At 40.1% G+C, this 24,684-nt stretch overlaps 1 protein-coding gene and 1 non-coding gene across 3 annotated transcripts in view; both read right to left on the minus strand.

Moving 5' to 3' along the window:
• Positions 1-24,684, minus strand: part of LOC132819490 (cyclin-dependent kinase-like 4) — a 65,389-nt gene that overhangs the window by 19,733 nt on the left and 20,972 nt on the right. For both annotated transcript variants that reach the window (XM_060831029.1, XM_060831028.1), the window contains exons 2-4: positions 16,323-16,444; positions 5,348-5,420; positions 4,877-4,967 (exon numbers count right to left, since the gene is read on the minus strand). In XM_060831029.1, coding sequence (XP_060687012.1) covers positions 4,877-4,967; positions 5,348-5,420; positions 16,323-16,444 — 286 coding nt within the window. The remainder of the gene's footprint in view (positions 1-4,876; positions 4,968-5,347; positions 5,421-16,322; positions 16,445-24,684) is intronic.
• Positions 22,944-23,058, minus strand: LOC132819941 (U5 spliceosomal RNA). Its single transcript, XR_009645155.1, has one exon. It is a non-coding gene; the product is annotated as a U5 spliceosomal RNA (small nuclear RNA).

Raw genomic sequence — 24,684 nt, forward strand, 5'->3', positions numbered from 1 at the left:
TGTTCCTCATATGTTAAGCTTTTCATTCCTGGGATCACTGTCGTGAACCTCCTCTGAACACGCTCCAAGGCAAGTACATCCTTCCTAAGATATGGGGCCCAAAACTATGCACAATACTCCAAATGTGGTCTGAACAGATTGTTATTGAGCCTCAAAAGTACATACCTGCTTTTAGATTCAAATCCTCTCAAAGTAAATGCCATCATTGCATTTGCCTTCTTAACTACTGACTCAACCCGCAAGTTTACTTTGAGAGAATTCTGGATTTGAACTCCCAAGTTTCTTTGCACTTCAGACTTCTGAATTTTCTCCCCGTTTTGAATAGTCCATGCCTCTATTCTTCCTATCAAAGTGCATGGCCTCACACTTTCCCATAATGTACTCTTTCTGCTCCTTCTTAGCCCACTCTCCTAACCTGTCCAACCTTCTGCAATCTCCCACCTCCTCAATGCTACCTGTCCCTCCACCTATCTTTGTATTGTCTGCAAATATAGCCAGAGCGCTCTCGGTTCCTTCATCAAGACCATTAAAGTATAAAGTAAAAAGCTGTGACCCCAGCACTGAGCCTTGTGGAACACCACTTGTCACCAACTGCCACCCTGAGAAAGACATTTTATCTCCACTCTCTGCTTTCTAATAGACAGCCAAGCTTCTATCCATTAACAATTTGTTGTAAAATCACATAAACCCAAACTAAATCATATATATGAACATACTTTAAATAACTTTATCACAAAGTCATATTATAAATCAAAAATAATTCCAATACAAGTAAATAATGTATAATTTCAAAAAATAACCATTGCATTTATTTATTATAGGTACCTTGCCGTTACATTTTCACTTTCAAATCCAAAAAGTGCTTTTTATAAAGGTCATAGTAACTCCAATTTTCCCTGACTTCTCATCTTTTTTTAGTTTTCTGCTCATTGAAAATAAGGATTATAAGGATAACCTGGCTCCTAATACTATACAGAAACTGAATGCGTAGAATCTCCAACAAGGAACTAGATTTTATTTGATTGTTTTTCAATGTGTGATGATATGTGCCTTTAAGAGATTTTTTTGTCCTGTTTCTCTTGAAGAGGGGCATTGGCACAATGTCTGCTTTGAAACAATGGGGAAATAACTTTGAGCTCCCTCAGTAGTTTTCTTTATTGAATAAAAGAAGTATGAATAGGTAGAGTCAGACTCACACAATCCCTGGGTTTTAGTTTTTCTTTCAATTGGGGTTTATGAAGTTGAAGCTGATAGATCCAGCTCTCTCTCTACTGCAGCCAAAAACATGTCTCTTTCAGTATTCCATTCTCCAGGTCTGGAGACAGCACATGAGAATATGTTTTACTGAATTTGCTTTTGCCAAGGGTGTGTTTATGAGATGCTGCAATATTGGAACAGTTCATGATTAGTAGTCAAATATATATATTATTTTGTTTAATATTTTGATGGAATTAAATTTATGTTTTTTGTTTATATTTTTATAAGATATAAGACAAGGTCTAGGCTATCTCCTTGATATATTTTGAGGGGTTTTGGTCTGGTCCATAACAAATTATATTTGCTCAAGTCTATATCTAAGAATTGAGTAAAAACACCATAGAGCTGGGCTGCAAAGTTGTCCAATGGCCAAGTTTGAGCTTTATCCCACTATAAGTGACACTTTCAGGTATGAGGGGGAATCATGTTTTATATTTAGTTTTAATCATGATCAAGTAAACAAAGTATATTAATCAATTAATCCAACATAATAACTATCTCCTTAATTGTAATCAATATAGGGCACTAGTTTATTCCTTAGTATTGAGACCCACTGCTTTAAATGTAAAGGTAAAGTTTCCATAGTTCTATTGGACCATACAGCTACTCCTTTATTAGAGAGAGATGACTGTTGGTGGTTTAACATGAGGGTCACCACACTCATGTGAGGTGAGAGGTTGAGAAAGCGACTCCTTCATGGTAGCCTTGGCAGTGTGGAAACTGAGCCCCTGCTTTTGGTATCACCATGTATGGCAAAACCAGCTGTCCAGCCAACTGAACCTTCTTCCTCTGCTGTACTTTATGGCTTAATTACAGAGTAAATGCTGCAAGCCTGCCAAGGTTGAATTAACACACCTACTCCTCTTTGACATTGAGACATGGCCATTTTGTTGATGCATATGCAGTGTGTTTGCCAAAATAGGTTTATGGCACTATTGTAGGTGTGATTTTGAGATAGAACAGTGCCACACAACAAACAGACCACGCCTTCACCTGATGATTGCTGACAACCATGACAAGCTCCCTGACCTTTTGTCTGTACTGAAGAGTAAGGCAAGAAAGAAATATTGTGAGCTTTAAGATCTGATTGAAGGGGCAACATGCAAAATGGCAAGGCAGGGCAGGGGTGCTGTAAGCATCCAAATGTGCACTAAGTGAGTAGAGGAGTGAGTGAGTAGCTCCGAGACACTCCCTGGTCCTGTCCATGAGCTGGGTGCATGTCCCTACACATAAAGTGCCTTTACGACAGCATTGCAATGAATGCAAAGAGTACTCCAAAAAGCAACATTACAGTTCAGAAGTGTATTATAATTGGATCAGTGATGTACCATGATGATGTGATGAGCTTAGCACATGCCGGATGCCAACATCCATGGACCTTAACATTAATTGTATAAGTACTGCCCTGATTTGCCTTTCCAAAATGAAACACCACACGTTTATCTAAATTAAATTGTATCAGCCACTCCTTGGACCACTGGCTGATCTGATCAAGAGCCGTTTTAACCTCAAAGAAGTTAAAAAATAGGTCCTCTAAGGGTAGTAATATCTGGATTACGCTGGTGTCATGTGCTTATGCAAGTAGGAATGGGAGGACAGAGCAGATGAATGTGAGATTGAGGAGCTGGTGCAGGGGAGAAGGATTCACGTTTTTGAGTCATTGGAATCTCTTCTGTGGTAGAAGTGATCTGTATAAGGACAGATTGCACCTGAATTGGAAGGGGATTAATATACTGACAGGGAGATTTGCTAGTGCTACTTCAGAGGCTTTAAACCAGTAAGACAGAGGGACACAAAGATAGTGAGAAAAAAGATAAGTCTGGTTCAGTAGAAAAAAGGAGCAAGTCAAACAGTCAAGGCAGGCAGGAGCAAGGCAGAGAACAAGATGGGACTGATAGTTAAACTGCATTTATTTCAATGCAAGAAGCTTGACAGATAAGGCTTATGAACTCAGGACAAGGATGGGATCATGGGTCTGGGATATCATAGTTATTACAGAAAAGTGGCTCAGGGATGGATAGGACTGGCAACTTAATGTTCCAAAGTACAGATGCAATAGGAAGGTTAGAAAGGGGGGCAAGAGTGGAGGGGAAGTGGTGTTTTTGGTTAGGGAAAACATTATGGCTGTACTTAGAGAAGACATTCCAGGAAGTAAGTCCAGTGAAGTTATTTGGGTGAACTGAGAAATAAGAAAGGGATGATCACCTTATTTTCTTTTGAGATGGCTAAAAAGTTGTTCCCCTTTCATTTGGGTGTGACTTATGCAGGTCCAATAGTGAAAGTTATACAGCAACAAACATCTTAACAATACAAGTAAAGATATATTTACAAAAGTGAAAGGTGTGCCACTTTTGTTCCCTCATACATTTTGTTTTTCTTCTTTTCCAACTCCAAGAGATTGGATAGTCGCAACCTCTTCAGCTGAGGTGGAGGTAGCCTGCTCTGTGGTTGGGCTTGTTAGCTTGGAAGACTTGGACAGTCATCCCCTGGTGCCTTTGGATCTAGAGAATTCAGGCCTACTGAAAGTCTCCTGCACAGATGCAAACTCACTCTCCTCAGCTTGAACTGCTGCAGACTTTGACGTCACAGCCAAGGAGAGGTAGACGAGCTCAGCACACCTGCAGAATCTTGAGAAGAAGCATCTGGGTCCAAAATATTGCTCTTCCTCCATCTGGCTAGATGATGGCACTACCTGGGAGGAAGATACACCTGGAGTGAGAAACAAGCTCCTTGACCCCTCTTGCTTTGTAGTCAGCACAATACCAATAACATCAGTGGTGGACTCCTCCTTTCTTAGATTCAGCTTAGCAAGCGCTTCTGATAAATTTGTTTGATGTTCTTGTGCCTGTCTGTGCATTGACAAAATCATCAATGGACGTGAACAAGGACCTGTTTTGTGCCTGGAGTTGAATAGATGGCTGATCTCCAGTAGTTTTCTGAGTGCCAGAGACCTGGAGTGTTTCTTCTTTGACCAGCTGCAGAGACATATCAGTGGTGTGCTCACCAGAATGAGCTCCTTCCTGCATATCCAGGATCCTGCTTCACCAGAACACAGCACTAACCTGGGCTCCTGTGCTGGCCACCTGGAAAAAAGGACTGCAGTTTTCCATCATTCCATCCACCAAGATATTCAGCTTCCTGTTCACAAAGTGGAGAGCAAACTTTCCTTCCCTCTGGATCATGTACTGAAAGTAGACGTTCAAATACAACAGTGTTCCTGGTTTACAGCATCTGAAGTGGTGCAACTAGCCTTTAAATACAGCATAAGCAGCACGTATGCCTGAAGATCCTGGCAGTGGTGAGTATTTTTACTTATCCAGAAGCACAATTCCCTGAGAACATCCAGAAGTGCTTGGTTTAATAAGTAATGAGGCAAAGTGCAGGAAATTGCAAGAGATAAGTCAAGGCAAACCAGTCACTGTGAATCTTACTCGACAAAATACTTTTAACGATAAGGGGAAATTTCACAGAATTCAAATTTATATTATACCAGGTTAGAGAGTATGTTAAGTGATTAAAAACTTAGAAAAAGGTTAGAAATAGGAATAAGCACTCAATATTTCTTTTTCTATATGTAATACTTGTCAATATAAAAATGTAAATATAAAAAATGGTATACTTAGTATTCTTGCAAATCCAAAGTCACAGAGCTTAATGACTCCTTGTCTAGTAATTAGAATATTTTCTGGCTTGATGTCTCTATGGATACACTGTAAGAGAAATAGCAATTAAAAAGAAAAATTGGTTAGTTTTCTTTCCACAAGATGTTAATTTAAGGATGTAAGTACATATATTACCACATTTCTTGCCTTGAATAGATCCTTCTTGAATATTAATATTATTTTAAAACTAGGCACAATTACAATCTTTAAATATGTTATTAATATTTAATCTACCACACATTGTTATTTGTTGCATCATCTTTCACAGTTCTTAAAGTTTTCTCTTGTCAACTGCTAAGTCAAAAACTTTAATATTTTTGGAAAAAACAACATATCTCCTCATAAGGTTTATGTTGTCAAAACAATCTAATACTGAGATACAACAATTTGATTGTCAGAATAATGGTACAAATTTAATAATGACTCACATTGCGCTTGTGACAAAAGTTAATTGCTTGAAGCATCTGCCACATGATGTTTTTAACCATTGTTTCTGGTAACCTAAACCAGGATGACATGAATCATCTTCAGAATAAGTGACAATATTTTCAAAATCTAAAACATTTTATATTGCTAATTAGATTGTTGTATTGTTTGTATAAGGCAAGTATTCCAGATATTCTAATTTTTGGATTTTATTCTTCAATTCATTAGAAACCCAATTCATAAAACAGCTTTTAGTACTTCCAAGAGCAAATTCAAAGTCTAAAAAGGAATCTAAGTAATTTAAAATCACAACTTATATTTATATAGTGCCTTTAACATAGTAAAAGTGTTCAAGGTGCTTAGAGGAGAATCATAAAGTAAAATTCAATACTGAGCCGCAGGGAAAATATTTAGTCAGAAGACCAAAAGCTTCATCACAGTTTGATTTAAAGGAGAATAATTGGAGAGTAATTGTAATAGATGAGAGAATAAGTTGAGGTGAAGTTAATACTGAAGTGGAAGCAGGTAGTGTTCGTATATCATGGGTATGTGGTCAGAAGCTCATGAAAGGGTCAGTTATGATAATAAGAAAGTGAATAGTTTGATCAGCCTAATCAGATGCCTGAGAGGGGTCAATAACAATAGGTGTCTGAGACCATAATGGTTTGGCAAAATTTAATGGTTTGGTCTTCCCAATATTTAAATGGAGGAATTTTCTGTTCACCTAGTACTGGATATGGTTAAGTAGCCTGCTAATTTAAAGACAGTAGAGGAATTGAGAGGGTTGATGAAATGAAAGATAATGAAGTGGGTGTGGATAGGGAAATCATAGGGATGATCATTTTGCTACAATTATATAGATAAGAATGGAACCAGATTCAGTTTAAAATAATTGAAAGTATAGATCAATTTCAAACTCTGGAATAAAAGGTAACCACAAATGGGATATTTCAAAAGTGTCATAAATTTGGCAGAGAGATAAATGATAAGTGTGCACACAATGTCTAAGGTTCTGCATGGACTATGATTAGTTGTGAATGGATAGATGGAATTAGGTACCATATGGTTAAGATAGTATGATTAGATCAAGACAACTTTTCAAATGAATAAAAGAGTTTGATTTGTATTTATGATTTTGCAGACAAGTAATTTCTAAACTCACCACTCCATTAGAAAATGGATCAAGATGGGATTGGTCAGGGTTACAGTTGGAGAGGGTATGAAGTAAACATTGTAAGCTTCAAAAGGAGGGAAGTCGTTGGTTAAGCTTAAGCTTACTTACTTTATGCTATGCTGTTAACAATGTAAGATGTTACAAAGCACTGGTTACTGATAAAATTTGATGCCGAGCCATCTAAAGAGATGTTAGGGGAGGTCAAGGAGGTAGGTTTTAAAAAGTCAAAGCAAATTACCATGGAAAATTATATATTGTGTTTTGCAGATTACTCAGCAATGACAGCATTTATAAAAATCATCCAACTTTAGCAAAAGAAGTGAAGAGAAGAAAGCAGTTCTAATCCACCACTATGGAACTGAAGCGATATCCTTTCAAAACTGTAAATTAAGGCAGATCGAAGTCAAACTGTTACAGAGACACTGTGGTGGAAAAAAATATAAACAGGTTAAGCAAAGATCAAGAGTCCAGTCCAGAAGGATAGGTTAAATTGTCTCACTTTTATTTTGTGATTTCTGGCATTGACGACATGTCTCTAGAGTGACAGACATTCTTTGTTTTGAAGGTTGATCAGGTGGACCTGGATTTTCTCACTTTAGAATTCTCTCTTTTAAACTTTCTTGATTTTTCCCCACACACGGAGGGAAGTAGAGATTTTTTTTGTTTGCAGACTCTGGAAGATTTTTTTCCTCTACTGCTTTGGCACTTTCAAATGTATAACATTTTACAGTTCAACAAATTAGAGGGCTCTTGTCAGGAAAATTTCCTTAACTCAAAGACTGTAAGTGTAATTCAGTTTCAAATTCTTTCACTTTCAATTTCAAAAAGCAATGTTGCATTGCACAGCCTAAAAATCATACCCCACTCAATATTTTTACGTTGCAAACATCCAATCATTGTTTCAGTTCATAGTCTCAAAAAAAGAAAATAAGTGATCTTTTACAAACAATATACACATCCCTAATTGCTCACTGCATTTGGGTTCCAAACTAAAATACTTTAAATCCAAGAGATGAGATAGAGTCCTGTAATTTCTACTGGATGTTGAATATAACCACATGGTCTTTGACTCAAGAACAAGTGGGAAGAAAGTGGCTTCTAAATGGGGTCAAATTGCTGGGTGTTTTCACAGACCTACACTGTCAGTTGCTGAAATAGCTTGCAGTGAAAATTACAGGACTTTCTCTTTCAGTAAAAGAGACAAATCGCAAACCAAAACTAACTACAAGCTCTCGTTCTCTCAGTGAAGTAGTTTGAAACCTGATACAGGTCAAATATCTAGACTTCCATACATTTCCCATCTGAAACTGAAATCTGGTCTGAAGATTTTTCATCACTCTGCAATTAGCAGTAATTTCTTCTTGTCGACAGGGTATCACAGTGTTGAGAGGTTAGCCCATTCTATTTTTTGAATTTGTACCCTTGACTCAAGGGTGTTATTCCTTTTTTGTCCATTTTTTCAAATCCATGATATTGCTGCTGATATTGTTGTTTTGTCTTGTCTGTGTATGATTGCATGTGCTTTGGATTATGGGATTATGGTTTAATTTTAAATAAGAATTTAGTTGCTAACCACTTTTCCTTCTTGTTTATAATAAGTTATTTTTAATTCCTTCAAGAAGCTTAATGGACACTTATTTTACTTTGAATAGCCGTACAAAAGAGAGACAAAGTGAATATTTTGATAGTTCAATAAACCATTTACAATTTCAATATGGGCCATGGAATAGTGATTATCAGTGCACTCCTCCTGACAGAATCAATAACAATTAAAATACATTTGCCACTTAGCTGTACATCCTGTTAACAATCAAGAAACTTCTACAATCTTTTTGTTGAAAATATATATTTTGTTTAAGGACTACCTGAAAAAACTGGAAGGTATCAAGATGGTTGGAACTTTTCTGGATTAAATAGTTTGTTTTTTGAAGGGTATGATTAGAACCCATACAATTTCTAGGAAATTAGCACATTTAGGGATGAAACAATTTGGATCACCCAATAATGATAATAACGCACTATCTCTGCAATAACCTGCTTAATAATGTTCAGTCTGAGACCTGCTCAGCTTCTGACCTCATTGCAGTTTTGGTTCAAACATGGACAAAATAGCTGAATTCCAAAAGGGACATGACAGTGACTGCCTTACCATCAGGACTGCATTTGACTGAGCATGGCATCAAGGAGCCTGAGCAAAACTGGAGTGAATGGAAATCAGGAGGAAAATGATTCTCTGGTTGGAGTCATACCTGGCACAAGAGAAGTTGGTTGTGTTTGTTGGAAGTAGGTCATCTCAGCTCCAGAACACCTTAACAAGAGTTCCTCAGGGTAATGCTCTAGGCTCAACCATCCTCAGCTGCTTCATCAATGACCTTCCCTCCATCATAAAGTCTGAGATGGGGATGCTTTCTGATGATTGCACACTTTCAGTACCATTCGTGATTTCTCAGATACTGAAACAGTCCATGCATAAATGCAGCAAGACCTGGACAACATTCAAGTTTGGACTGACAAATGGAAAGTAAGATTGGGCCTCACAACTGCCAGGCAATGGCCATCCCTAACAAGAGAGAATCTAACCATCACCTCTTGACATTACCGTCACTGAATTCCCTATTAATAAAATCCTGAGGGTTATCATTGACCAGAAATTGAAGTGGCACATAAATATTCAGGCTGCAAGAGGAAATCAGAGGCTAGGAATCCTTCAGCGAGTTACACACCTCCTAACTCCCCAAAGTCTACCCACATCTACAAGGCACAAGTCATGAATGTGATGGAATACTCTCTACTTACCTGAATGAGTGCAACTTAACAACAGTCAAGAAGCTTGACACTATTAAGGGAAAATCAGCCCATTTATTTGGCATCATATACAAAAAATATTCACTCCCACCCTCCACCAAAGCTCCACGATGTCCATCTGCAAGGACAAGGTCAGCAGACATATGGAGATACTACCATCTGCAAATTCACCTCAAAGCCACTCACCACCCTGACTTGGGAACATAGGAACATGAGTAGGTTATTCAGCCCCTTGAACTTGTTCTGCCATTCAACTAGATCATGATTGATCACATCCGTATATCTGCAAAGCAACTAGGAATGAGCAATACGTACTGGCCCAGTCAGCAATGCCTTGGTCCATGAGTGTCATCAATTCAACATGAAATCAGGCACGCTGTGAGCATTCATCAAATGCTATCCTTTCTTTCTGAGAGCATTGGCCAATAAGGATGTTTATATTTTTTCCTACTTAAAATATTATTTCTGTAGGGCTATCAGTGACTTTTGCATTTATTGAGTGTGTGTTTGATTAAAAAGGGATATAGGCCTAAATCCATATTATATCTTAGATGGTAACCAGTTTTACCAGTTGTTTATAGGGATGAATTTTTTTTCATAATAAGTGGATTACTCAAATTCATTGGAGAAGCTTGGTGAAAGTTTGTTTTATTCTTGTTGGCAGTATCAGATGGGAACAATTGGCTTTTTGGGGACTTAAACAAAACAAGTAAGCTAATGTGATTCGTAAAGTAGTGGGGTTTCATTACTAATGCATTTTTTCTACTACTGTCACAACAATAATATGGGGCTGAATTTAATCAAAAAAACAGCTAATATCAATTTTGGGAAGTTTCATGCAGAATATTTCTCCATGGGCTCGAGTGAGTTATCTCACACAATTATCAGCTGCTCATCTCATGCCTGTATGGGACCCTGCTCATGCTGTTATGCTCTCAGCAATGGCGGAGGTATTACCACTGCTGGCATCTCCCAATAATCCCAATATCAGTGCCATATTTAAAACCAAGCCAGGTCAAGTGCTGCCAGCCAGGAACAGCCCTCCATACTGGGCATAGTGAGAAGAGAGCTGAAAATGTGTTGCTGTTTTTCCAGCCACACATTTTCAGCTCTGACCTCCAGCATCTGCGGACCTCACTTTCTCCTCGAAGATAGTGAGAAGAGAGAAAAAAAGAAAAGTTTCTAGATGCCACCCAAGTGGCATGAGTGGCACTTCATTGCAAATATAAACTCAGAATTGCAAAATGTATTGTACATTATCACCTGTAAGATTGACAGTCATTGTAACTGCAGCCACAAGAATCAAATTGCACAGACTATACATTCTCAGAACCATGCCATCTTAGAACCCTGTCTAAGTGAGTACTTCTCTTTCCCCAACACCCAGATTAGCATAACGTCTTCTCATTGTTCAATATGGGAACAACAAATGCTGGAAAGCCTTCAAATGGTTAAAAAATATGAACAACAGCAAAAGCAAACAAAAAAAAACTACAAAAAGGGGCATTTGCTTCTGGAACAAATTTGCATTTGAGCAGCAACAAACTTATAGAGTCATAGAGATGTGCAACATGGAAACAGACCCTTCAGTCCAACTCGTCCATGCCGACCAAATATCCCAACCCAATCTAGTCCCACCTGCCAGTACCCAGCCCATATCCCTCCAAACCCTTCCTATTCATATACCCATCCAGATGCCTTTTAAATGTTGTTATTGTACCAGCCTCCACCACTTCCTCCGGTAGCCCATTCCACGCACGCATCAGCCTCTGCATGAAAATGTTACCCCTTAGGTCTCTTTTATATCTCCCCCCTCTCACCCTAAACCTATGCCCTCCAGTTCTGCATTCCCCCTTCCCAGAAAAAAGACCCTATCCATGCTCGTCATGATTTTATAAACCTTTATAAGGCCATTCCTCAGCCTCCGACACTCCAGGGAAAACAGCCCCAACCTATCCAACCTCTCCCAATAGCTCAAATCCTCCAACCTTGGCAACATCCTTATAAATCTTTTCCAAACCCTTTCAAGTTTCGCAACATTTTTTCGATAGGAAGGAGACCAGAATTGCACGCAATATTCCAACAGTGGCCTAACCAATGTCCTGTACAGCTGCAATATGACCTCCCAACTCCTGTACTCAATACTCTGACCAATTAAGGAAAGCATACCAAACACCTTCTTCACAATCCTATCTACTTGCGACTCCACTTTCAAGGAGTTATGAACCTGCACTCCCAAGGTCTTTTTATCCCTGCACTCCATAGGACCTTACCATTAAGTGTATACGTCCTGCTAAGATTTGCTTTCCCAAAATGCAGCACCTCGCATTTATCTAAATTAAACTCCATCTGCCAGTCCTCAGCCCATTGGCTCATCTGATCAAGATCCTGTTGTACTCCGAGGTAACTTTCTTCGCTGTCCACTACATCTCCAATTTTGGTGTCATCTGCAAACTTACTAACTGTACCTCTTAAGCTCACATCCAAATCATTTATATAAATGACGAAAAGTAATGGACCCAGCACTAATCCTTGTGGCACTCCACTAGTCACAGGCTTCCAGTGTGAAAAACAACCCTCCACTACCACCCTCTGTCTTCTACCTTTGAGTCAGTCTGTGTCCAAATGGTTAGTTCTCCCTGTATTCCATGAGATCTAACCTTGCTAATCAGTCTCTCATGGTGAACCTTGTTGAATGCCTTACTGAAATCCATATAGATCATGTCCACTGCTCTGACCTCATCAATCCTCTTCATAACTTCTTCAAAAAACTTAATCAAGTTTATGAGACATGATTTCCCATGCACAAAGCCATGTTGACTATCCCTAATCAGTCCTTGCCTTTCCAAATACATCCTGCCCCTCAGAATTCCCTCCAACAACTTGCCCACCATCGATATCAGGCTCACTGTTCTATAGTTTCCTGGCTTGTTCTTACCACTATTCTTAAGTAGTGGCAACATGTTAGCCAACCTCCAGTCTTCCGGCACCTCACCTGTGACTATCAATGATACAAATATCTCAGCAAGAGGCCCAGAAATCACTTCCCTAGCTTCCCACAGAGTTCTAGGGCACACCTGATCAGGTCCTGGGGATTTATCTACTTAAATGCATTTCAAGACATCCAGCACTTCCTCCTCTGTAATATGGACATTTTTCAAGATGTCACCATCTATTTCCTTACATTCTATATCTTCCATGTCCTTTTCCACAGTAAACACAGTCACACTCATTTAGTAACTCCCCCATCTCCTGCAGCTCCACACAAAGGCCGCCTTGCTGATCTTTGAGGGGCCCTATAATCTCCCTAGTTACCCTTTTGTCCTTAATGTATTTTTAAAATCTCTTTGGATTCTCCTTAACTCTATTTGCCAAAGCTATCTCTTGTCCCCTCTTTTGCCCTCCTGATATCCCTCTTAAGTGTACTTCTAACTGCCTTTATACTCCTCTATGGATTCACTTGATCTATCCTGCCTATATCTGTCTTCCTTCTTTTTCTTAACCAAACCCTCAATTTCTTTAGTCATCCAGTATTCCCTATACCTACCAGCTCTTCCTTTCACCCTAATAGGAGTATACTGTCTCTGCACTCTCATTATCCCATTTCTGAAGGCTTCCCATTTTCCAGCCTGCAAACATCTGCCCCCAATCAGCTTTTGAAAATTCTTACCTAATACTATCAAAATTGGCCTGTCTCCAATTTAGAACTTCAACTTTTAGATCTGGTCTATCTTTTTCCATCACTATTTTAAAACTAATAGAATTATGATCGCTGGCCCCAAAGTGCTCCCCCAATGACACCTCGGTCACCTGCCCTGCCTTATTTCCCAAGAGTAGGTCAAGTTTGCACCTTCTCTAATAGGTACATCCACATACTGAATCAGAAAATTTTCTTACACATGCTTAACAAATTCCTCTGCATCTAAACCCTTATGGTCAATGAATGAATTCTTCACCCAACAAACTTCCATTGGAAACATATCTCAGTTGAACCCCGACTAGCTTGTTCCAACCAATGCTGCAATACTCTATCATGATGTTCCACCTACTTAGTGTCCTCTTCTTCCTTTATAAAAGACTGCTGCTGCTCTTTCAGCTTTTAAGCATCCATCACATTACATCTTTGTTAGTTCCAGCTGTGCAGAACAGAACATGCAAGAATTATGCAGCACACCCTGTCTGGACTCAATTGCAAAGCTTCTCCACACAGCCTCACCCCCTCACTATCCCTGACAATTAAACCAATCCAAATATCAGAATCTCATCTTCAGGAGGCGTATCATGAGCTCCATTATAGCCCTGGTGAAAGAATGGACTGTATCGTACTCATATTTAAAGTTGTCAGCCCTGATTGCAAACAGTAGCTTTTGTCTTCCAGTGACTGTCCTGGTAAGGTAACCGGCCCTCAAAAGTTCTCAAGGATATAAGCATCAAGGCAATTTCCAGGATACCTGATGCAAAGTTCTAAGATGTAGTACTGATGATCACAGATTACTTGCACATTGGAGGAATGAAGTCTTTACTGTTAATAGTTAAAATAAAACTTGACAAACTCTGCAGGTCTGGCAGCATCTCTGGGAAGAAAACAGAGGTAATGTTTGGAGTCCAGTGACTCTTCATCAGAACTGAATAGCAGCTAGGAAAAACTTGTATTTATGCTGATGTTGAGATGGGTGGGCTGATGCAGGCAGTGAGGTTAGGAAGGTGAGAGAATAGATGGAGATGGAGTCCAGAGACAGAAATATAAAAGGGGTAGGAAACAATGGAATTATGGATGGTAGGCCAGGACAGAAGAGAAGCTGAATAAGTGATAATGGGAGCTGAGATTAACAGAGAATGGGTAGTCTATGTTAAAAGCAAACCACGTCATATGATCATACCCAGATGACTGGTTTGCAGAACATTTAGGTTCTGTTCATAAAGATGACCCAGATCTTCCAGTCACCTGCCAATTTAACATACCACTGTATTCCCACACCAACATTTCTGTCACAGGCCTGCTGCAGTGCACCAATGAGCCTCAGTGCAAACTCAAAGAACAGTAGCTCATTTTCCCCTTGGGGACCCTGCAGCCTCTGGTACTGATCTCCCATGAGTTATATAACTTGATAGTCTGATTCCATTCTTCCATACACATCCCCACACCCAATTGCTTTTAGCACAGCCAACACATTTTCACCCACTCTCAGGCCTATTATCAAGTTACATGGTTTGTTGGTATATAGTGATCTCAATGTAATATATGTATAATCTACTGCACTCTGCACCTGGGGAATCTTGCTATATTGCTATAGCCTATTGGGTGGGCTGCAGTGGCAACATTGTCACAGGAAAGTGACAAGAAGCATGTGATATGGCACAAATTGCATAAGAAACAGATTTGATACATTTTTGACTTAAGGATTGAGAGCTCCCACACAGATCCCCAATGGACCCTTTCAAGCAGCCAGCTGTATAAAAATTTAGCACAGCCACCAGAGTTCTGTGACTATGTCCTGGGACATCTGCAGATTGTGGCAGCAATGCACCTCACTCATCTCAGTAAATGGCATTGAACAAGATAGTTTCTCTCTCGCATGGGAGAATAGGAAACTGCATATAAATGAGCCAACATGAGTTACTAATGACATGTTAATCAACCTTATAGGCTTCTTGCTGCTCATGAGTGAGATTCCCATTTTGCTGTTCAAAATTTGTTCGCAAAATTAGACTATTTTCTCAAAGTTGAGAATCTTAGTTTTCCAATCTCACCATATTTTCCCAACTGACATGCCATTGCCTATTTGTTTCTGGGGCTGGGAAAATCTGGTATGGGTTTGCCAAGCCAAATATTTTGGATAAATGGTAAATTTCCAGACTTTCCATAAATCCTAAGTCCAGATCATCAGTGTACATAACAAACTGTCAAACCCACTTACCATATCTCCTCAGAATGAACAACTTCTTTTTAACCCATGTCAGTGCTTTCTGTCCTCTGTTTACACAATTAATAGTGAAGTCCTGGGGGGTGTGTCTGAGCAAAGAGACCCTGGAGTGCAGGTTCATAGTTCCTTGAAAGTGGAGTCACAGGAAGATCAGATAGTGAAGAAGGTGTTTGGTATGCTTGCCTTTATTGATCAGTACATTGGATATAGGAGTTGGGAGGTCATGTTGCGGCTGTACAGGACATTGGTTAGGTCACTTTCAGAATACTGCATTCAGTTCTGGTCTCCCTGCTATAGGAAGGATATTGTGAAACCTGAAAGGGTTCAGAAAGGATTTACAAGGATGTTTGAGGTATTGGGAGAGGCTGAATAGGCTGGGACAATTTACCCTGGAGCATCGGAGGCTGAGGAATGACCTTATAAGAGGTTTATAAAAATATGAGGGGCATGAATAAATAGACAAGGTCTTTTCCAGGGGAAGCGGAATCCAAAACTAGGGGCATAGGTTGAAGGTGAGAGGGGAAAGATTTAAAAGGGATCTTAGGGGCAACTTAATCACGCAAAGGGGTGGTACGTTTATAGAATGAGCTGCCAGAGGAAGTGGTGGAGGCTGGTGCAATTACAACATTTAAAAAACATCCGATTAGTATATGAATAGGAAGGGTTAGAGGAATATGGCCAAATGCTGGCTAATGGAATTTTAATTAGGATATCAGGTCACCATGGACAAGTTGGACCAAAGGGTTTGTTTCCGTACTGTGCATCTGTATGACTCTAAGACCCTGTCATTTGAGACTTAATTTGGACAGGTCAAAGGAAACAATCTATTTTCACTCTCAATACAGCAAACACAGAAAATTAGCATGGACTTTAATTTGTATTCTTGGCACTAGTGGAATTTTGCAACTGGACATTATATCAGAATGACAGCAGACATTAACAAACCTTTGAACTTTCTTTTAAAGTTGAATAAACGGAACAAATTTAAAATTCTTTCTTAATTAACAATTTTGTTCATTATTATATTTTCATTGTGTTTTCATTAAGCACATATCTAAACTTAAGTACTCTCACCCTCTAGGATATCTCTCCAGTTCATTTAATACAGTGTGGTCACAGTACTCAAGCACAAGGTGCAATTTACGTTTTCTTCTAAATACTTCGATAAGGTTCACCAGGTTATTGTGCTTTAATTGCTGTAACAAAGATGTATAAAATGTTGTTTCAGTTTCTTATGCTCAATACTCTCTTCCAGATTTTAAAACTTAGACAACATAGTGAGACTTTGTACTCATCTCAGCACTGAACCAATTTTCTTTGTAAAACAGACTATGAGGTCTGGAAGTATAAAGCTTTAAAATTTTGAATAACAATGAATAGGAAAATTTTGAATCACTTAGTGTGAAACCACTCAAAAAGAAACTCAACTACTTTGCATGAATGAACAAAATTCCATTCTCTCATTTAGACATATGAGAACAGTAAAAAGGCTGAAAGGTGACCTTATAGAGGTTTATAAGATCATGAGGAGCATGGATAGAGTAAATCGACAAGGTATCTTCCCTTGGGTCAGGGAGTCCAGAACTAGAGAACATGGGTTTAGGATGAGAGAGGAAAGATATAAAATGGACTTAAGGGGCAATGTTTTCACACAGAGGGTGATGTGAGTATGGAATAAGCTGTCAGAGGAGGTGATGGAAGCTGGTACAATTACAGCATTGAAAAGGCATTTGGATGGATATATGAATAGAAAGGGTTTATAGGGATATGAGTCAAGTGTTAGCAAATGGGACTAGATTAGGTTAAGTAATCTGGTCGTAATGGGTGAGGTAAACCAAAGGGTCTGTTTTCGTGCTGTATCCCTCTAAGTCTCCATGGCATGTGCACTTATTGCAAGGGAATTAGAGTACAGAAGTAAAGTACATTTGCTGCCAGCATTCCCTTCAATGTTCTTGCTGGCTATGCAGACCTCTAAGGTCTTTATAGCACTGACTTCTGGAATTGAAAAGTTGATTACTAGAATTGTCTTCTTAGTAAACTGTCCTCAAGACTTAGGATGACTTTGTTCTGCAACAGAGTAGTGGATCCTGAGGTGACTAAACAATCTGATGCTAATCTTCCCACACTGCCACAGGGGAAGCAGGAGGTGGTTTGAAAAATGGGTGGGTGAGATGGTTGGGTTTTCACACACCCATTCTACTTTTTACACTCAGCCTCCACCTGGGCCTGTTGGAAATGCACAAGATGGTTGACATCTTTGCAACTGTTTCTTCTCCGGTTTGGATGGTCTAGGATAAGAAATGCCCACAGGTTGATGGGGATGCTACATTTTTAATTGGAGGCTTTGAAGATGCTCTTGAAGCAATTCCTCTGAATTTGTGGTAACTGCTTGTTGTAACAAAGCTCAATGCAGACAGGCTGTTTCAAAACCTAGAGGGTGTTGTACAGAAGGTATTTTTGCATAAAGGCACCTTTGACATGTCCTCATCAGGCAATAGAATCAAAGTGTGGCACTGGAAAACGCACCGCAGGTCAGGCAGCATTTGAGGAACAGAAGAGTCAGCAAGGATAGTATCACCACCACCACCACTGCCCCCACCCCCAACCCCATTAGAGAGAAAATAGGGGCATGTTAATAACATTAGGGTGACAGTGAAAGGCAACAATAGAGGTACAGGAAAAGCACAATCGGCCAGGCAGCATCCGAGGAGCAGGAGAATAAATGTTTCAGGCATAAGCCTTTCATCAGGAATGAGGCTTGTGGGCCAAGGGAGCTGAGAGATAAATGGAAGTCGAGTGGGGCTGGGGGGCAAAGTATCCGGGAAAGCGATAGGTAGATGAAGGTGGGGATGAAAGTGATAGGTCAGAGAGGAGGGTGCAGCAGATAGGTGGGAAGGGATATGGACAGGTAGGACCGTTCAAGAGGGCTGTGCCGAGTTAGGAGGTTGGGACTGGGATAAGGTGGGGGCAGGGGAAATGGGGAAATGGCTGAAATACACTTTCATCCCGTGGTTGAAGTGCCCTGAGATGGAAGATGAGGCATTCTTCCTCCAGGTGTCAAGTATTAGGGTTTTGGTGATGGAGGAGGCCCATGACCTGCATATCCTTGGTAGAGCAGGAGAAGGAGTTAAAGTGTTCAGCTGCAGTGCGGTGGGGTTGGTTGGTATGGGTGTCCAAGAGATGTTCTCTGAAATGATCTGAAAGTTGGTGTCCTGTCTTCCCAATGTAGACCACATCGGGTGCAAGGGATGCAGTAGATGATATGTGTGGAAGTACAGGTAAATTTCTGTCAGATGTGGAAGGATCCATTTGGGGATTGATGGTAAATTCTCCATTAAGACAAACCTTTTGGATCCCTGTGGATTTGAGTTGTGATAGAAACTTTGCTATGACCTTAAAGAATGCGTGCATGAAATTTCTGAAGGTGTTCTTGGAGAAGACCTAAATTGGAAGAAGGCGAATTTTGACAGTATTAGGTAAGAACTTTTAAAAACTGACTGGGGGCAGATGTTCACAGGTAAAGGACAGCTGGAAAATGGGAAGCCTTCACAAATCAATAACGAGAGTCCAGAGATAGTATATTCCTGTCAGGGTGAAAGGAAAGGCTGGTAGGTATAGGGAATGCTGGATGAGTAAAGGAATTGAGGGTTTGGTTCAGAAAAAGAAGGAAGCATATGTCAGGTATAGACAGGATAGACTGAATGAATCCTTAGAAGAGTATAAAGGCAGTAGGAGTGTACTTAAGAGGGAAATCAGGAGGGCAAAAAGGGGACATGAGATAGCTTTGGCAAATAGAGTTAAGGAGAATACAAAAGTTTTTACAAATACATTAAGGACAAAAGGGTAACTAGGGAGAGAATAGGGCCCCTCAAAGATCAGCAAGGCGGCCTTTGTGTGGAGCCGCAGGACATGGGTAAGATAGTAAATGAGCATTTTGCATCAGTGTTTACTGTGGAAAAGGACATGGAAGATACAGAACGTAGGGAAATAGATGGTGACATCTTGAAAAATGTCCATATTACAGAGGACGAAGTGCTGGATGTCTTGAAACACCTAAAAGTGGATACATTCCCAGGATCTGATCAGGTGTACCTTAGAACTCTGTGGGAAGCTAGAGAAGTGATTGCTGGGTCTCTTGCTGAGATATTTGTATCATTGATAGTCACAGGTGAGGCGCCAGAATACTGGCGGTTGGCTAACATGGTGCCATTGTTTAAAAAGGTAGTAAGGACAAGTCAGGGAACTATAGACCAGTGAGCCTGATGTCAGTGGTGGGCAAGTTGTTGAAAGGAATCCATAGGGACAGGATGCACATGTATTTGGAAAGGAAAGGACTGATTAGGGATAGTCAACATGGCTTTATGCATGGGAAACATGTCTCACAAACTTGATTGAGTTTTTTGAAGAAGTAACAAAGAGGTCAGAGCAGTGGATGTGATCTGTATGGACTTCAGTAAGGCGTCAGACAAGGTTCTCGATGGGACACTGGCTCAAAGGTAGAAGACAGAGGGTGGTGTGGAGGGTTGTTTTTCAGACTGGAGGCCTGTGACCAGTGGAGTGCCACAAGGATCGGTGCTGGGTCCACTACTTTTCGTCATTTATATAAATGATTTGGATGCGAGCATAACAGGTATAGTTAGTGAGTTTGCAGATGAAACCAAAATTGGAGGTTTTGATTAGATTAGATTAGACTTACAGTGTGGAAACAGGCCCTTCGGCACAACAAGTCCACACCGACCCGCCGAAGCGCAACCCACCCATACCCTTACATTTACCCCTTACCTAACACTACGGGCAATTTAGCATGGCCAATTCACCTGACCCGCACATCTTTGTGACTGTGGGAGGAAACCGGAGCACCCGGAGGAAACCCACGCAGACACGGGGAGAACATGCAAACTCCACACAGTCAGTCGCCTGAGTCGGGAATTGAACCCAGGTCTCTGGTGCTGTGAGGCAGCAGTGCTAACCACTGTGCCACCGTGCCGCCCACAGTGGTGTAGTGGACAGCAAAGTAGGTTACTTCAGATTACAACAGGATCTTGATTTAGATGGGCCAATGGGCTGAGAAGTGACAGATGGAGTTTAATTTAGATAAATGTGAGGTGCTACATTTTGGGAAAGCAAACCTTAGCAGGATTATACACTTAATGGCAAGGTCCTAAGAAGTGTTGCTGAACAAAGAGACTTTGGATTACAGGTTCATAGCTCCTTGATATGGAGTCGCAGATAGATAGTAAAGCGAAGAAGGCATTTGGTATGCTTTCCTTTACTGGTCAGAGTATTGAGAGCAGGAGTTCGGAGGTTATGTTGTGTCTGTACAGAACATTGGTTAGGCCACTTTTGAAATATGCGTGCAATTCCGGTTCTCCATCCAACGGAAGGATGTTGTGAAACTTGAAAGAGTTCAAAAAAGATTTACAAGGGTGTTGCCAGGGTTTGGAGGATTTGAGCAATAGGGAGAGGTTGATTAGCTGGGGCTGTTTTCCCTGGAGCATCAAAGGCTGAGGGGGTGACTTTATAGAGGCTTATGAAATCATGAGAGGCATGGATAGGATAAATAGACAAAGTCTCTTCCTTGGGGTGGAGGAGTGCAGAACTCGAGGGCATAGGTTTAGGGTGAAAGGGGAAAGATAAAAAAGAGACCTAAGGGACAACATTTTCATGCAGAGGGTGGTACGTGTATGGAATGAACTGCCAGAGGAAGTGGTAGAGGCTATTACAATTGCAACATTTAAAAGGCATTTGGTTGAATATATGAATAGAAAGGGTTTAGAGGGATATGGGCCAGGTGCTGGCAGGTGGGACATCTGGTCAGCATGGATGAGTTGGTCTGTTTCCGTGCTATACATATCTATGACTCTAAGAGAAACTTGCCACAGCTGAGAATCCATACAACAAAGCTATTATTTTCTCTGCATCACAAAGCTGGTGACAACCTTGCATTTCTACAATCTCCAAGTTTGTATTGTTGCTGCGCTTACCTTCATCACCAAGTATGTCAGTAAGTTTTGGAAGTGCACTTAGATCAAGAGCGCCTTCAAGATTTGGACCTGTAAACATGTCAAAGTAACTCTGAAGGTGGATGGTAAGAGACCAATCCTCCATCATTCCTTCAGCTGCACTATTGAGGCATTCTTGGGCTACCTACCCTACACAAAACATCACAAATATTTGTCATTCCCATGATCAAGCTGTGCAAATCACAGAATTGTTACAGCATAGGGGGCCATTCAGTATGTATTGTCTGCACCAGTAAACCACATAAGCGAGTCAATTAGAGACATTAGGAGAAAGTGAAGACTGCAGATGCTGGAGATCAAAGCTGAAAAATGTGTTGCTGGAAAAGCGCAGCAGGTCAGGCAGCATCCGAGGAGCGGGAGAATTGACGTTTCGGGCATAAGCCCTTCTTCAGGAATGAAGAAGGGTTTATGCCCGAAACAATGATTCTCCTGCTCCTCGGATGCTGTCTGACCTGCTGCGCTTTTCCAGCAACACATTTTTCAGCTCAATTAGAGACATTTCCTGGTGTTCTCTTTGTAATCCTGCACATTATTCCTATTCAGATAACAGTCTGATTTCCTTTTGAATGCTTCAATTGAAAATACCTTCACTTCACTTTTCAGCTGTGTAATTCACACCTTAATTGTTTGCTACATGAACAAGATTTTTTCTCAGGAGAAACTGAGGACTGCAGATACTGGCGATCAGAGTTGAGAAGTGTGGCACTGGAAAAGCACAGCAGGTCAGTTAGCATCCAAGGTGTAGGAGAATTGACGTTTCAGGCTTAGGCCCTTCATCAGGAATGTGTGGGTATATTGGGATGGAGTGTGGACAGGGCTGAAAGATAAATAGGAGATTGGGGATGAGGTAGCTGGGAAAGCGATAGATAGATGCAGGTGGGAGATGATGGTGATAGTTCGGAGGGGAGGATTTTTTCTCAAGTTAATTTGCTTTTTGTATCCTCTCATTCTTGATCCATATGTGTCAAGAGCCCTCAAGATTTTTATTATCTCTATCAAGTCTCTTCTCAGCATTCCATTATCCATGGAAAACAGCGAAACCATCTTCATAAATGAAGTTCATCATTCCTGGAATAATCTTTCTATCTTCCTGAAATATACTTCATAGAAAATCATAGAACTCCCTACAATGTGGAAATTGGCCATTTGGCCCAACAAGTCCACACCAACCCTCCGAAGAGTAACCCATCCAGATCCTTACCCGATTACTCTACGTGTCCCCTGATAAATGCACCTCATCCACACATTGCTGTACACTACGAGCAATTTAGCATGGCCAACTCATCTATCCTGTACATCTTTGGACCTGGAAGGAAACCGGAGCACCTGGAGAAAATCCATGCACACACGGGGAGAATGTGCAAACTCCACACAAACCCTTGTTGCGCGTCCAGTAGTAAACCCTGTCATTTTAAAGAGCATCTGCAAAACTAATCGCAGCATCTTGTAGAATACTGCGAAACTGAATCATGGTTAACAACTTTCATCTTCACTATCTGCACAATATTGTAAGTACCTCAATAAGATAATTAGGTCAAAATTCAACAAGTTGTGCTATTTCTGCGTTTGCTAACGTCTACAAATTTAAAAATCACGCTGTAACGCCGACCGCCTAACTCAAAGAAAATCGGTATTTACTAGCAAACATATAATCTGTTTTTATACAATAAACAGCCCTACTAGACGCAGGGCCACAAAAAATTATTTAAAACTCTGAGTGTTCCTCTCCACGGAAATCTTTAGTAAAAGGCGAAAGATTTATACGATCTGAAGAGAAACCAGAGTATACTGAAAAACTACACCACTTTCCTAGTACCCAAGTGGTAGCATCCCTCTTTAACGTTATAGTGAGCTGCAACAACCATTATCCGGGGAAAGTATTTTATGATAGTCTAACACTGTATGAAGAAAACTAACCGAAATATTAAATCATGTGCGATAGCCACTATCAAATATGAAGATTTATTTCTTTTCTTTGTAAAGTGTTGTGTTGAACATTAGGCGTATGTAAATGAGCTGGATTTTGTGTGGGCTGGTATTCAGTGACGTATATATTCCTGACTCGATCGGCGTCAACGTCGCTTATTTATTCTCTTTATATGTTTGAACGTTTGTATTAAAATTTTGAATTAGTGGAGTAAGGTAATATTACACTGCTTAATATGGGAATTACATGAACATATTGGCAAAAATGCGGAGCTCGAAGGAAGAGAAAATGTAGAAATTTCAACACGGTTGCCGCTGAGTTCAAAAATGTTGACATATTTATCTTTACATTTGACCATAGAAATGGTGCACGATTAGTGATTATCATTTTAACCGTTGATCTTTATCACGAATTTTGATTATGCACCGTAATTGGCGCCAAAATAAATTACCAAACGATTGCGGAAGTTTGAATAAAAAGTACAGGGCATTTATGTTTTTGGGCATTTATGGCTAACGATTTATGCCCCTGTCCCAACTACATCAGTGCCATAAAACTGGCAAGAGCTCCTGAGTAAATGTTTTCTGTGGTTGTAGAGTAATTGCTTAGACGCACTTTTAAATTTACAAGCAGATTTTCACATGCAGGAGGCCGTCATTTCCAAGTGTTCTATTTTTGGAGCAGTTTTTAAAAACAACAATCTCTGCGATCTGTGTACATATTGTTTATAAAGCATTTATGGTATCGCATTAAAAAAGAAAGAAACTTCTCAGATTGTAAAAATTTTAAATAACATACGTGCCTAGCGTAATTTTAAGTAAGTGCCTAACGTACGTAGACACTGGTTAAGACTTTAAGGACTATAGTCAGAGACCAGAGTTTCTTCGGGCTCTGGTTTTTGACGCTTCCATTTACTGAACTGAATAGGAAATACCAAATGCATTAAGGAGGCACAGCGCTATCAAAAATATTTAAAATTTTACTAAAGCAGAAGGTATTAACAACATTCCATATTTGCATCAGCTTGTAGCCTAACTTTAAATTTGAAATTAATGTCATTTTGTTTTAATAGTAAAGTGGCTTGGAACATTTTGTAAGGTTAGAAGTAGCCTACAACTGAAAGTGGTTGTTTTCATAAATGTTGGTGATCTAATGGGGGTAAAAAGTGAAGTCTGCAGATGCTGGAGATCAGAGCTGAAAATGTGTTGCTGGTTAAAGCACAGAAGGGGGGTCTAATGGGGGTCTTTACTGTTACGAAGGTTTTTGCTAAGGCGTGGAGGCTGATACAATTGCAACATTTAAAAGGCATTTGTATGGGTATATGAATAGAAAGGATTTGGAGGGATATGGGCCGGGTGCTGGCAGGTGGGCCTAGATTGGGTTGGGATATCTGGTTGGCATGGACGGGTTGGACTGAAGGGTCTGTTTCCATGCTGTACATCTCTATGACTCTTAAATAGAAAATTTCTTCTCATATTGATGACCA

Source organism: Hemiscyllium ocellatum, chromosome 10 (genome assembly GCF_020745735.1).
Source record: "Hemiscyllium ocellatum isolate sHemOce1 chromosome 10, sHemOce1.pat.X.cur, whole genome shotgun sequence".
Lineage (NCBI taxonomy): Eukaryota > Metazoa > Chordata > Chondrichthyes > Orectolobiformes > Hemiscylliidae > Hemiscyllium > Hemiscyllium ocellatum.